This window comes from Nuphar pumila, chromosome 1 (assembly GCF_984573655.1).
Source record: "Nuphar pumila chromosome 1, dmNupPumi1.hap1.1, whole genome shotgun sequence".
Lineage (NCBI taxonomy): Eukaryota > Viridiplantae > Streptophyta > Magnoliopsida > Nymphaeales > Nymphaeaceae > Nuphar > Nuphar pumila.
The window spans coordinates 182,483,684-182,495,729 of NC_143249.1; the positions used below are offsets into that span (position 1 = coordinate 182,483,684).

At 39.7% G+C, this 12,046-nt stretch overlaps 1 protein-coding gene across 1 annotated transcript; it reads right to left on the bottom strand.

Annotated features, from left to right (window-relative positions):
• Nucleotides 1-7,330: 7,330 nt before the first annotated feature.
• On the bottom strand, nucleotides 7,331-8,844 carry ATAN11 (Transducin/WD40 repeat-like superfamily protein). Its single transcript, XM_090001539.1, has one exon. It carries the CDS (start codon nucleotides 8,594-8,596, stop codon nucleotides 7,556-7,558), a length of 1,041 nt encoding a protein of 346 aa, XP_089857665.1. The 5' UTR covers nucleotides 8,597-8,844; the 3' UTR covers nucleotides 7,331-7,555.
• Nucleotides 8,845-12,046: the final 3,202 nt, after the last annotated feature.

Genomic DNA, 12,046 nt, shown 5'->3' on the forward strand with positions numbered 1-12,046 from the left:
GGCACCGCATAGGCTGTTACCGACTAGAATTAAGGACAGTTTTGCCATTTTTTTTTTTACTTTGACAAGGGAAAGTATAAAAGGAGAAGGGTGGAGTCTTCTCTCTCTGTCCTTCTCTCTCTCCGCCCTTTCGTTCTCTCACTCAGTTTGTTGCAGCGAGAAGAAGACTAAAACAGCTATGGTCCCCTTCTCTCTCGGATTGCTCTCTCCATCCCTCTCTCGGTTTTCTTCTTCACTTTTCCCTCCTTTTTCTTTTCTTTTTTCTTCTTCCTTTTTTTTCCTTTTTTTTCTTCTTGTTTTTCCTCCTACTTTTTTTGTCTTCTTCTTCCTGGTTTTCCTTCATTTTTCTTTTTATCTATAGTTTATGTTTTTCAGTTATTAACTTATTATAATATGTATATTATATATTTTGTGTTTGTGTGTAATTCATATATAATATGTTTGACTGTTTCTGAGTTATATTTTCGGTTGATTGTTCCAGAGTTTTATATATATATATATATATATATATATATATATGTGTGTGTGTGTGTGTGTGTGTGTGTGTGTGTGTGTGTGTGTGCGTGTGTGTGTGTGTATTCATATACACACACTGATAGCATCCCGACCCAAATAGCATAAATGTTTTGGATATGGATATCCCTGTTAGATGAATGGGTCTGTTGATCCATATGGGTGTAAGCGGGAATTTGGATTAGGATAAGGGATAGGCTTGGCATCTACAAATAAAATGGCAAAGGAGCTAATTCAGAGGATATGCATGGGCGAAAAAGGCACATCTCTTAGCTTTCAGGAACAAAATGGGAAGTAAAAGAGGTGGTGCCCCTTCAGGGCAAAATGGAGATAAAATAGAAGAAGATCCCTCTTTGATAGGGATGTCCAGCTTAGGGTCTTCGAATGTAGTTTCATTTCCTTATTTTGTGCTTCATTTTCTATTTAGGTCTTGCAATTTGTTACTTTCATTTTTCATCTGGCCAGTAAAATGACTTTCTTGGCTTACCTCTCTTGGTAGGATTTGGCTTTTCCTAGGAAGAAGATTGGCTCCTTAGGACCACATGATTTCCATTGTTGTCATTGTCAAAGCCCGATATTCAGCTTCAGTGGATGATAGTGAGACCTTTTGCTGCTTCTTGCATCTCCACGAGATGAGGGATTCACCTAAAAAAATGCAAAGACCAGTAGTTGAGATACGATCATTGGGATTTTCTCCCCAGTCAGCATCAGTAAAAGCAGTTAATCCAAGAGATGAGGAAGAGGATAAGAAGAGTCCCTTGGAGATGGTATTTTTGATGTATCGCACAATTTTCATTACAGCCGGCATATAAACTGTAGTAGGTGCATGCTGAAACTAGCTTGCAGCATGAACTACATGAGCTATGTCTGGACGGGTGATGGATAAGTAGGTGAGAGATCCAATTAATTGCCGATAGGGAGTTGGATCATCAAGAAGAACATCATCCTCAAGTCTCAGTTTTGCATTGATAACTTCGGGAGTCTCAACTTTCTTTTCATCAGATATTCCAGATTTGGTACAAATATCTGCTGCCAATTTCATCTGAGATAAAATGTATCCTCGCGGGGAGTAAGTCACTTCAATTCCTAAAAAATATTTCAAGAATTCAAGGTCAGACATATCAAAAGTTTCTTTTAGCATAGACTTCACATCATTTACCCCCTTTTTGTCATCCCCAGTGATGATCATATCATCAACATATAACAGAAGAATAACGATGAGATTACCTGTTTTCTTAACAAAAAGGGCAATATCAGTATAGCAAGAAGTAAATCCTAAATTGATTAATACATTGCTAAACTTATCATACCAAGCTTTAGGAGCTTGCTTAAGTCCATATAAGGCCTTTTTTAATTTCAAATTTTTTTCATTTAAATTCATACCCGGAGGTGGTTCCATGTAAACTTCTTCATTTAAATTTCCATTTAAAAAGGCATTTTTGACATCTAATTGAAAAATTGGTCATTTTTTAGCAAAGGCTACTGCAATAAGAACTCGAACACTAGTCATTCGAGCAACAGGGGCAAAGGTTTCATCATAATCTATCCCATACTCTTGGGCATATCCCTTGATCACTAATCTGGCCTTATATCTTTCTAAAGATCCATCGCACTTAGTTTTAACTTTAAAAACCCATCGGCATCCAATGGGTTTCTTGCCATTGGGTGGATCAACAATTTCCCAAGTTTGAGCCATCTTAAGTGCATTAAGTTTCAGTTCCATTGCTTCATTCCAATGGGTATATTGTCTAGCATCATTATAATGAGTTGGTTCATGAATTGAGTGAAGAGCAAGTAGACATGCCCGAAAAATTGGAAAAAAAGAATCATAAGATACAAATCTATTTGGTATTTTTGAAATACGATTTGATCTTCTATGAGAGGTTTCTTTAGTTAACTCATTTTGAGAGAATTTTTCAAGGGCACAAGGAGGATTACTTTCATTTCTTCTAGAGTAGACTTGTATTTGCCTTTGTACATTTTCTTGTAAATTTTGGTCATCATTTGAAGGTTCAAAAAAATCGTCTATGAGCGGTTCACTAGATTCAATATTATCATTAATGACCTTTTCTTGAGGCAATAAGTCAAATAAAAAGGAATAATCAATATCTTCATTCGGTTTATGTGAAAAACCATTTTCTTCTTCTAAGAATGTAACATCTTTTGAGATATAAAGTTTATTATTTGATATATCAAAACATCGATAACCTTTTTGTTTTTCGCCATATCTTAAAAAAATGCATTCAATAGCTCTAGAAGAAAGTTTATCATTTTTGTGAGTTAAAACAAAACATTTACATCCGAAAATTCTTAGTCTTTTATAATCGGGAGACATATTGTAAATTTCTCAAATGGAGAAAGATTTTTTAAAGAAGATGAAGAAGTTTTATTGATAAGATACGTTGAGGTTAGAACCGCTTCGGCCCAAAAAGATTTTGGAATGTTTTTTGAGATTAATAAGGTTCTTGTGGTTTCTATTATGTGTCTATGCTTTCTTTCCGCAAGACCATTTTGTTGCGGAGTGTTTGGGCAAGAACGTTGATGAAAATTTTCGTTTTCTTTTAAATAGTTTTGAAATTCATTGGACATGTATTCACCTCCCGAGTCGGACCTAAGAATTGATAGATTTCCCAAAAATTGATTTTTAACCATTGCATGAAATTCTTTAAAGAAGGAGAAAACTTCGGATTTGCGACTTAAGAAGTAAATCCATGTAAATCGAGTGAAGTCATTAATAAAGACTACATAGTACGAAAATCCGCCTTTGGACAAAATAGGGGAAGGTCCCCATACGTCGGAATGAACAAGCTCAAAGGGCCGAGTGGTGAAATAATTTCTTTGAGGAAATGGAGTAGCTTTAGATTTCCCAAAAATGCAATCTTTACAAGTCATGTGATTGTCTTTACAAGTATTGTTCAAAAAAGGAAAAAGAGACATTTTTACAAAATTTGGATGACCAAGTCTCTCATGCAAATTCTAATACTTTTGTCCTTTACAAGATTGCAAGATGACTTAGATGGAAGAGTCAAAAAATCCATAAAATAGAGATCACCCCTTCTATGGCCTTGCTCAATCAGCTTCCCTGACTGGAGATCCTGCACGGTGCAATCTTTAGGTGAGAAAGAGACTTGGCATCCATAATCGGTGATTTGAGAAACGGAAAAAAGATTTAGATTAATTTTTGGAACGACTCTTACTTTAGGAACAAAGAAGGTTTGAGAAGTTTTAAAATCAAGTGTTCCAATACTTTCAATTTTTAAAGATGTCTCATCGGCTATTGAAACATAAGAAGATATGGGTTCGGAAAAAACATTAGAAAGTGAGTTTTTATGAGATGTCATGTGAAAAGAAGCACCAGAGTCTAGTATCCACGTACCTGGAGGTGATGAAGAGTAGGCGATGGCGGCTCCGGATGTTGAAGATGAAGAAGTCTTGAGAAGATGTTGGAGAACTTCGGAGATATGATTAAGAGTTTCTTTGATATCTCCCTCTTTGACACTTTCTTCTTCCTTCTTTGGAGAATTTTATCCAACCGTGGCCACTTTCCCTTTAAGCGTTGGGCAAACCGGTTTAATGTGACCCGGTTCATTGCAATAGTGGCAAATCACTCCCTTTTTATATCCATTATTTTTGTTGAAGTGAGGAGGTCTATATGCTTTTACATTTGATCCGAGCCTAGAAACGGCCAAAACTTCATCACTCTTGATACTTAGGCCAAGTCGAGTTTCTTCTTGGCATACTTCGGCAAGGGCGTCTTCAATTGGTAAGGCTTTACTTCTATGGAGAAGAGATGCCCTAACTTGTTCATATTCCGGTCGTAGACCATGAAGAAATTGAAAAAAGTGCTCCTTTTCAATTTGTTCTCTTCTTAACTCAATATCTTCCGGAGCCACCCATTTAGGCTCAAGAAGAACAAGCTCATCCCAAAGAGGAGTTAAGGAGCTAAAGTAATCACAGACACTCATATCCGCTTGTCTAGTGGAACGAATTTTTTCTTGACAAAAAAATTGTCTAGCAAGATCCTTTTGGGTATACATACCCTTAAGGAAGAACCAAGTCTCATTGACTCTTCTAAATTTTGCAATATTTGCACAATTTTTGAGGTCCACATTGTTCATAAACCATGCCAAAATTTTGGCATGATTACTTTCCCAATCCTCAATTTTGGATTGATGATCATTTATAGCTTTGATGCGTTCATCGCCATCTAAAGTTTTTTCAATATCATTTTCAATTTTAGTGAGAACAAGAGAGGGTTCGGGAGTAGTTCCCATAACAAAACCCCAAAGTTTCTTACCTCTTAGATGATTTTCCATAGCGGAGGCCCACATAAGATAATTGGATCCATTGAGCTTGAAAGAAAGCTCAACTTTAGAGTCACGTTCCATAGGAGCCGAAAGATCTTCTTTCCTTCTTCAAAAGCTTGAGAGGCACGCGTCCCAAGGCACCAAAAAAGAAAAGGTAGAAGCCGAATCACCGACCTTGCTCTTATACCATGTAATGAAGAGGGGCAGAAGCACCAATAGAGCAAAAGCACTCTTTAAGAGTGACCACAATAGCCAAGAACACAAACACTAAAAGTGTACACAAAACTCACAAAAGTAGAAAATCACTTAAAGTCATAAGTTGAATATTATTGAAGAAAGAAAGAGGAGGGTGAAAACCCCATGCCATACAAGAGGAACACCTCCTCTATTTATAGAGAAGGGAGTAAGAAAGAAGGGACCACAAGGGGCTCGCATGTAGTCGTTGGGAGCCCCAACGGTCATAAATATGACCGTTGGGGCCCCAAGGACTACATGTGTGGGGCCCTTGTGGTCTTACAAAAAAAGTGAAAATAAAAAAGAAAAAAAGGAAAAAGAAAAAGGAAGAAAAGAAAAATAAAAAAAGAAAAAAGATTACATGTGATTTTACCAAAATACCCCTATCGGGTATTTTGAGAATAAAAAAGGAAAACTGTATATAACTGTATATATATACATATATGTATATATATACTTATATATATATACGTATGTATATATATAAGTATATGTATGTATATATATATACATAATTTAACACTATATAGTTTAGTTTTAGGATCTTTATAGTTTAGAGATAAAGATTAGCATATGAGGCGTTCGTTAAATGTGTTTTGTCTATTGCTTATTGTTGATTGATTTTATGTTGTATACATGTTTGTTATTAATTTTAGCATTTTGTTTACATATTTTGTGTATTTTTTAATTTTTTTAATTGGAGTACCAACTAGTCCCGCCTAGTCCCCGACTAGTCTTTTAGGGGCTCACCGACTAGGCGCCCTCCGCCTTTGACAACTAAGGCTAGATCTTGAGTTTCATTTTTCTCAAGTACTTATATTCTTTCTAACATAAGATCTTTCCAAAGAGCAAAGCCTTAATCTCATTATAGGAATCAACTTCTAACTTTTCTAAGGTAGTGAAAATGGTTCTAACTCTGGTTTATCTAAATCTGACACGTGACTATGTCAACTATATCTCTAAGCACATTATAAGAGCTCAAACCCCACAAAGGAAAACTGTTCATCGAAGATTACATCCCCTGATAAATAGACATACCAATGCATTTCTAGCCATTCTACTATTCACACAGCCAAAGAATATATACCTCACAGCCTTCTTATCTAGTTTGTTTATCATTATCTGAAACATGAACAAAACAAACACAGCAAAAAATATGAAAATGGAATTGTCATGCCCATGACCATATAATTTCACATTTCATTTATCACCAGAATTAGATCTAAGCAACCAATTTTAGTGTGAATCACTATCAACCAACTTTTCGAATTCACAAAACTTTTTAAATGTGTTAGATTTTCTTCTAGTTCCCATGTCTGACTCATGATCGTTGGTTGCACAAAGTTTGCATAAAAGAATTTTCCAATTCACCCAAGGAAAAGACATGATTGAAGACATGGACAAGTTCAGGTATCAGCTACATGACTTCTACTGCATTGTCCACCCGATCATAAGAACAAACCAACATGGAAGGAGCCTTTTAATCACCATCAAATCTAGTTCACCTAAATTTAATCCACTCGTCTCATACAAGAAAGTCATCTACACCACCATAATTGAAGTCCAAACTTGTTTTCTTGCTATCTTAAGAGGAAGAAAAGAAATTTTTATCAAACCAAGCTTTCCCTGCGAAACAAGGAACCACCTTAATCTCACCATTTCCAGAGATTTCTCCACCATCTCCTTAGTTCCACAAGCTAAAAAAAGCGAAGGAACATCAAATTCATCAATAGCCTTCGACTCATAAAGTTTCTAGTGATAATGTTCAGCCAGTTATAGAGCTAAGAACATGTTCACACCATGAAAATCACTGCATAAACAATCAAAAGCAATTACCGAAGATTAGTAGCATATAAGTAGTGTGTTGCAATTGAACAGTTAGTGTCATTCATAGTGCCTGCCAATCAACATTTACTTGTGGCCAGCATTTGAAAGATGGTATATATGAAACAGAAAACCATTTGCTCCAGATGAAAGCATGAATATTGGATCAATCAGTTATAAAGGGGAAAACAAAAAGAAACCCAAGCCGCTAACAACATGCAGATTCATGTGAACAAACCCATGGTAAGCACCTAAAAACGAAAAGGAAAAAGAAAAAATGAAACAGATACATTGCTTAGCTCTGAATGAGCCAATCTAATGACAAAGAAAGCCAAAAAATCTAATTTTCAACGCCTTTTTTCATGTTAAAAAAATGGTAACAAGAAGAAAGGAGAACAATTGAATAAGACAAACAAAAAGAATCACTAAATTAAGTGCGAGAGAGCTATCTTGATGATTCAGTAAGCATTATCATATATATGCTAGGCAACACCAATTTATCCAAATCCACGAACCATCATTTTCCAAATTATGTTCAAGAAGAAGAAGAAGAGGAGAGATTATAGTCGGGAACAGGTTCACAGGAATTGGCGAGGCAGAGAAGAGCAAAAGAGGGGAAAAGAAAAAGGAAAAAAGAAAAATTGTTCGTTCTCATATGATTGGGTCATTGGCTTAAACTAAACCCTCAAGATCTGAAGCTTAGTGGAGAATGCGATCGCAACCCAGTCGGGCTGGGTGGAGGACCACTGCAGCTGCTCGATCTCGGCGCCGGCAGTGTAGGCAAGGATGGGGTCGAGGCCACCCTCGATGGGCTGGCTCATGTTGGAGAGGTCCCAGATTAAAGCCTGGGAGTCGTCGCCGGCAGTGCAGATGTGGCAGGAGGAGTGGGGCGCCCAGGCGATGGCGTTGACGCTAGCCTGGTGACGCTGGAGCTCGACAACGGGCAGGGTGGGGAACCTGATGTCGAGAACGACGACCTTGGGGCTGTCCATGATGATGGTAGCCATGTACCTGGGGTCCTGCTTGTTCCAGCCCAGCCGAACCAGCGGGGTGTCAGGCTCGGAGCTCTCGTAGATGATGGTGGAGTGCTCCTTGTCGCGGAGGTCGAAGACGCGGACGGAGCCGTCGGCGGAGACGGAGGCGAAGACGCCAACGCCGCCCCAGGCGATGTCGTAGACCTCCTTGTCGTGGGCGATAAGCTGGGTGTCCACGGCCTCCTTGTCGATGTCCCAGATGGTGCAGGTGGTGTCGATGCTGGAGGTGCCCACCCGGCGGGGCTCCGCCTCGTTCCAGTCGAACGACGTCAGCGGCCCGCAGAACTCGCTGTTCTTGTTGCTGTTCAGGACGCTCTTCAGGTCGACACGGTCGTCACGGACGTGCCAGATGCGGATTGAGTCGGCGGAGGTCGCGAGGAGGTCCGGCCGGGAGCACTCCTTGTCCGGGATGAACATGACCTTGGTCGCAGGGTAAGGGTGGTCGAAGCCCAGGCGGGGCTCCGACCGGATGTCCCCCGTCGAGTCGTCCAGCTGCACGATCTCCATGCGGTTCGCGAACTGCTCCAGCATGCTGGCGATGGCCAGACGGTACTTCTTGTCCCTGCGTACGCTCCAATTCATGGCGTAGATGTGCCAGGGCGCCTCGTACGTGTAGATCTCAGACCGCTTCTGCTGGTCCTCCGAAGACCCTTCCCCACCACCAGCATCGTTGGCACCGCTCATCCTCTGCGCTCCTCTTCCCCTTTTCTTCTTTTTCTTATTCTTCTTCTACCGCTTTTCCTTTTTCACTCTCTTCCACTCCAACCTCTGTGCGCCCGGATTGCGTTTTTCTTCTTTGGTTGCTAATACGAACAGAAGGGGCAACGGCCGCAGCAGGACCCAAGGAAAACGCTAGGAGAGGTAAGAGAGAGAGCCCAAAGCCTCAAACGCTAAAAGGGGTTTGGTACTCTAACAGTCTTAATCTTTTCATTTTTCAATTGGCTCAAATGTTGGATGGGCGGAAATCAAACCCTGATGGTTATTCTGCCACGTTTAAATCCAACAAAGTTTTCTCCAAAACTTTTCAGCACTAGTGCATGAAATTATCCAAGAGCGTCCTTAATGCTGATTAGCCAGACCCTGTTCAGGATTTTGCGTTCGCGTGCATATTCAATCTTATTCTATTCTTTTGTTTTATGACTGACAGCGGGTAACCTTCTGGTGACGTTTCCAACAACTAAACCCTTACGGAGCCCATTAGTGAAAAACACACCTGGTTGGAGTCACCATGATAAATCGCGACAGCTTATAATGTTCCAAGCTAGTGTCCTTCTTATGGACTGAAAAGAGGAAAGTTACCTATCCAAGGATCCTTGCACCATATACACGTAAATAAGAATTCCTAGGCACGAGTTTATTCTGATTTATAGTAAAATAAGCTCTTTATCAAATCTCCATGCGTGAAATTGGTTGGGTTTGTCGAAAATTGAATATAAAAGGTTTTTGAGATAAAACCCCTCTCAAAAATCAATTTTGTAACTTTTTTCTTGGATTCGAGCTACTAAGTAAAAAAAAAAAACAGTCTTTATAAAAAAAAATCTAATTGGGATTAATGAAGAGGGGTTGATTTTGAGTCCCTCAAGAAGGAATCGGTTTCACCCTTAAAGCGAACGAATTAGTTGAAATAAAAATGAATAAAGTTGTGTAATACATGTTATGGGCTTTTTAGAAACAAAGATTGTATTTACTTGTAAATAGGGTAAAGTTTATTATTTTCTTGTGAAACTTCTAGTAGAAATTGTAGTCTAATGTTTATGTACAGCGTGAGCAAACTTCACAGACTTGCCTAAGAGACATCTAGTTGAAGCATAACACACCTCCTTGATGCACTTGAAAAGGGAATGGTCACCATACCAACGTGCCCAATCGATAAGCAATTTTTTGTATAAGTAAAAACAAACATCACCACAAAGCCTTACAAAGCGTCTCATAATTGTCTCACTCAACTGGGTAGCAACATCTATTGGTAGAAGAAGGGGCATGTAGCAGGCATGTCCATTCTCATGCAACTTCAGGTAATAGAGAGTGGAGGAAGTGTAAGAGTCAATTCTAGATTTTTGAATTCAATCATGTAACAATGTGTCTCAAACAGTGTTGCAAGTATCTTCAAAGAAGATGATGGACTTCCAAGTGTCATACTTCACCACAACTCACACTTACATTGTATCGTGTCCTAATCAACCTGTCAAAACTGATTGGTGAGGGAAAATACAAAGAACTTAAAACATTCGCACTATCGATATGAGTAAAGACCAAAGCATCTGGGAAACCGTAGACCAATACGATTTTGTATTCTGATGGCATTCTAGGCAGCTCTGACGATGTCCAAAACAGACAAGCAGACTCTGACAACAACTTGAGGCAACTCTAAGACTAGTTTCGTACGCTTTAATAATAGTTGTCACAACCTTTTTTTTTCGCACTTCCTGTCTCGCGTAGAGAGGGAGCTTGATAGACTATTTGAGTCGTACAACACACAACTTGCCTTAGAGGCTAGGAGCTACGTAAGCCTTGTAGAAGTGTATTTGAGACTGTGCATATCTCTTGCATGCTTAATACAATGGAATGTCTGAAGTAACATAGTTGAATGGGTCGATGGTGAGGGGTGATGCCAAAGTCTTTGGCATATGAGCATCTAAGCCAATGAGGGACGGGTGTATTGCCTTCCTATGACGAGCACATGAGCATTCAAGGGTCATAAAGTCAGATATGCATTTGAATGAGCATTACGAACACTGGAGTGAACATCGAGTTATCAACACACACCGAATGAGGGGCATATTGATTTCTAGCACTTGTAGGCCATGCAGAGCGTATAGCGCACCCTACGAAATGCCCTATTATGATGGAGGTCTTTCGACCTCCAACCGAAGCTAGTTGCTAATATGATGTAATGAAACTCTATAGCTAAGAAGAATCATCATCGTTCAACATGCACTCATCAAGCCCCTCTCAAGGGTGTAAGGTTCAACGGCAAGACAGGCGACAATAGTGGGTCTCATGCATGACTGAGATGCCTAAGTGAGGAATTTGTCTACTCATGAGTACTCTCATGCACTTTGATGTGCTACTCACGAGATATAGGGGTTGTCCACTCAAGACCACACGATAGTGCACCAATGCAAGTTATAAGGAAGGTCTTCTATAGAGGTGTTATGAGAGCTTACCTCCCTCCAGTAGGAGGGACCCTAAAACCATTTGAGAATGCAACGCTTTTGGTTCTCAATGGTGCTCCAAGCTGAAGTGTCATATTTTGTCAAAATGACCACACCATGACCTTACTCACATATGAATGTGTTGGCGAGATTTCGAAATTGGCTCAAAAATTCTCAATGTGCATAAAGATATGCAGCCCCAAAGTTTGGACGAGTCCACGTAGGCATTGACACGATGCCCTAGGATGAAATAGCTCATTTATGTGTTCTAACTTCACTGACGTGTTCTCCATATATGGTTATGCGATGGAATACTCGACCGTAACACATGAATTTTACATGGATGTCATTCGTTTGCGAGAATAAAGTTGAGACGGGTTGTGGGTGGCATAGCACCCCTAAGCATGACACATGGTTGTGGGTCGCTGAAGAGACCTCCGTGGCATGAAGCATGAAATTGAGCAGATGCACTTGAGATATGCACAACACAAATGCTTTCTTGTTGAGTTGCTTGCGAGCATATTCTGTTGCCTCGTGCCACCACCACATGTCAACGCCAAGACATGGGTTTTCCACTTAGCAAATGTGCATGTCGCCCTAGGCCCTACTGCGATGTAAACACACGTGCAACACTTTCAGCCAGTGATGAATAAAGTTTGTCACAATATGACATCCCACACCATTAATGGATTGACAAAGACAGATAAAAACACCAGACAGCGGGATGAGCATCCTCTTTAGGTGCTCATCTCAGGAAGAGAACCAGATGCTATCTACAGATACGTTAGAAACATACCCAATCTGTGAATGCACATACAGGGCGAAACATACCCAATCTGTGAATGCACATACGGGGCGAACACAACAATGTTTCAATGCTTTACCTGATCAAACTGCATCTTGTGGAAATAAGTATCATGGCTTTATCGATGTACTCTTTTCATTTGTAATCCTTAAACAAGCTTTTAAACAATAGTTC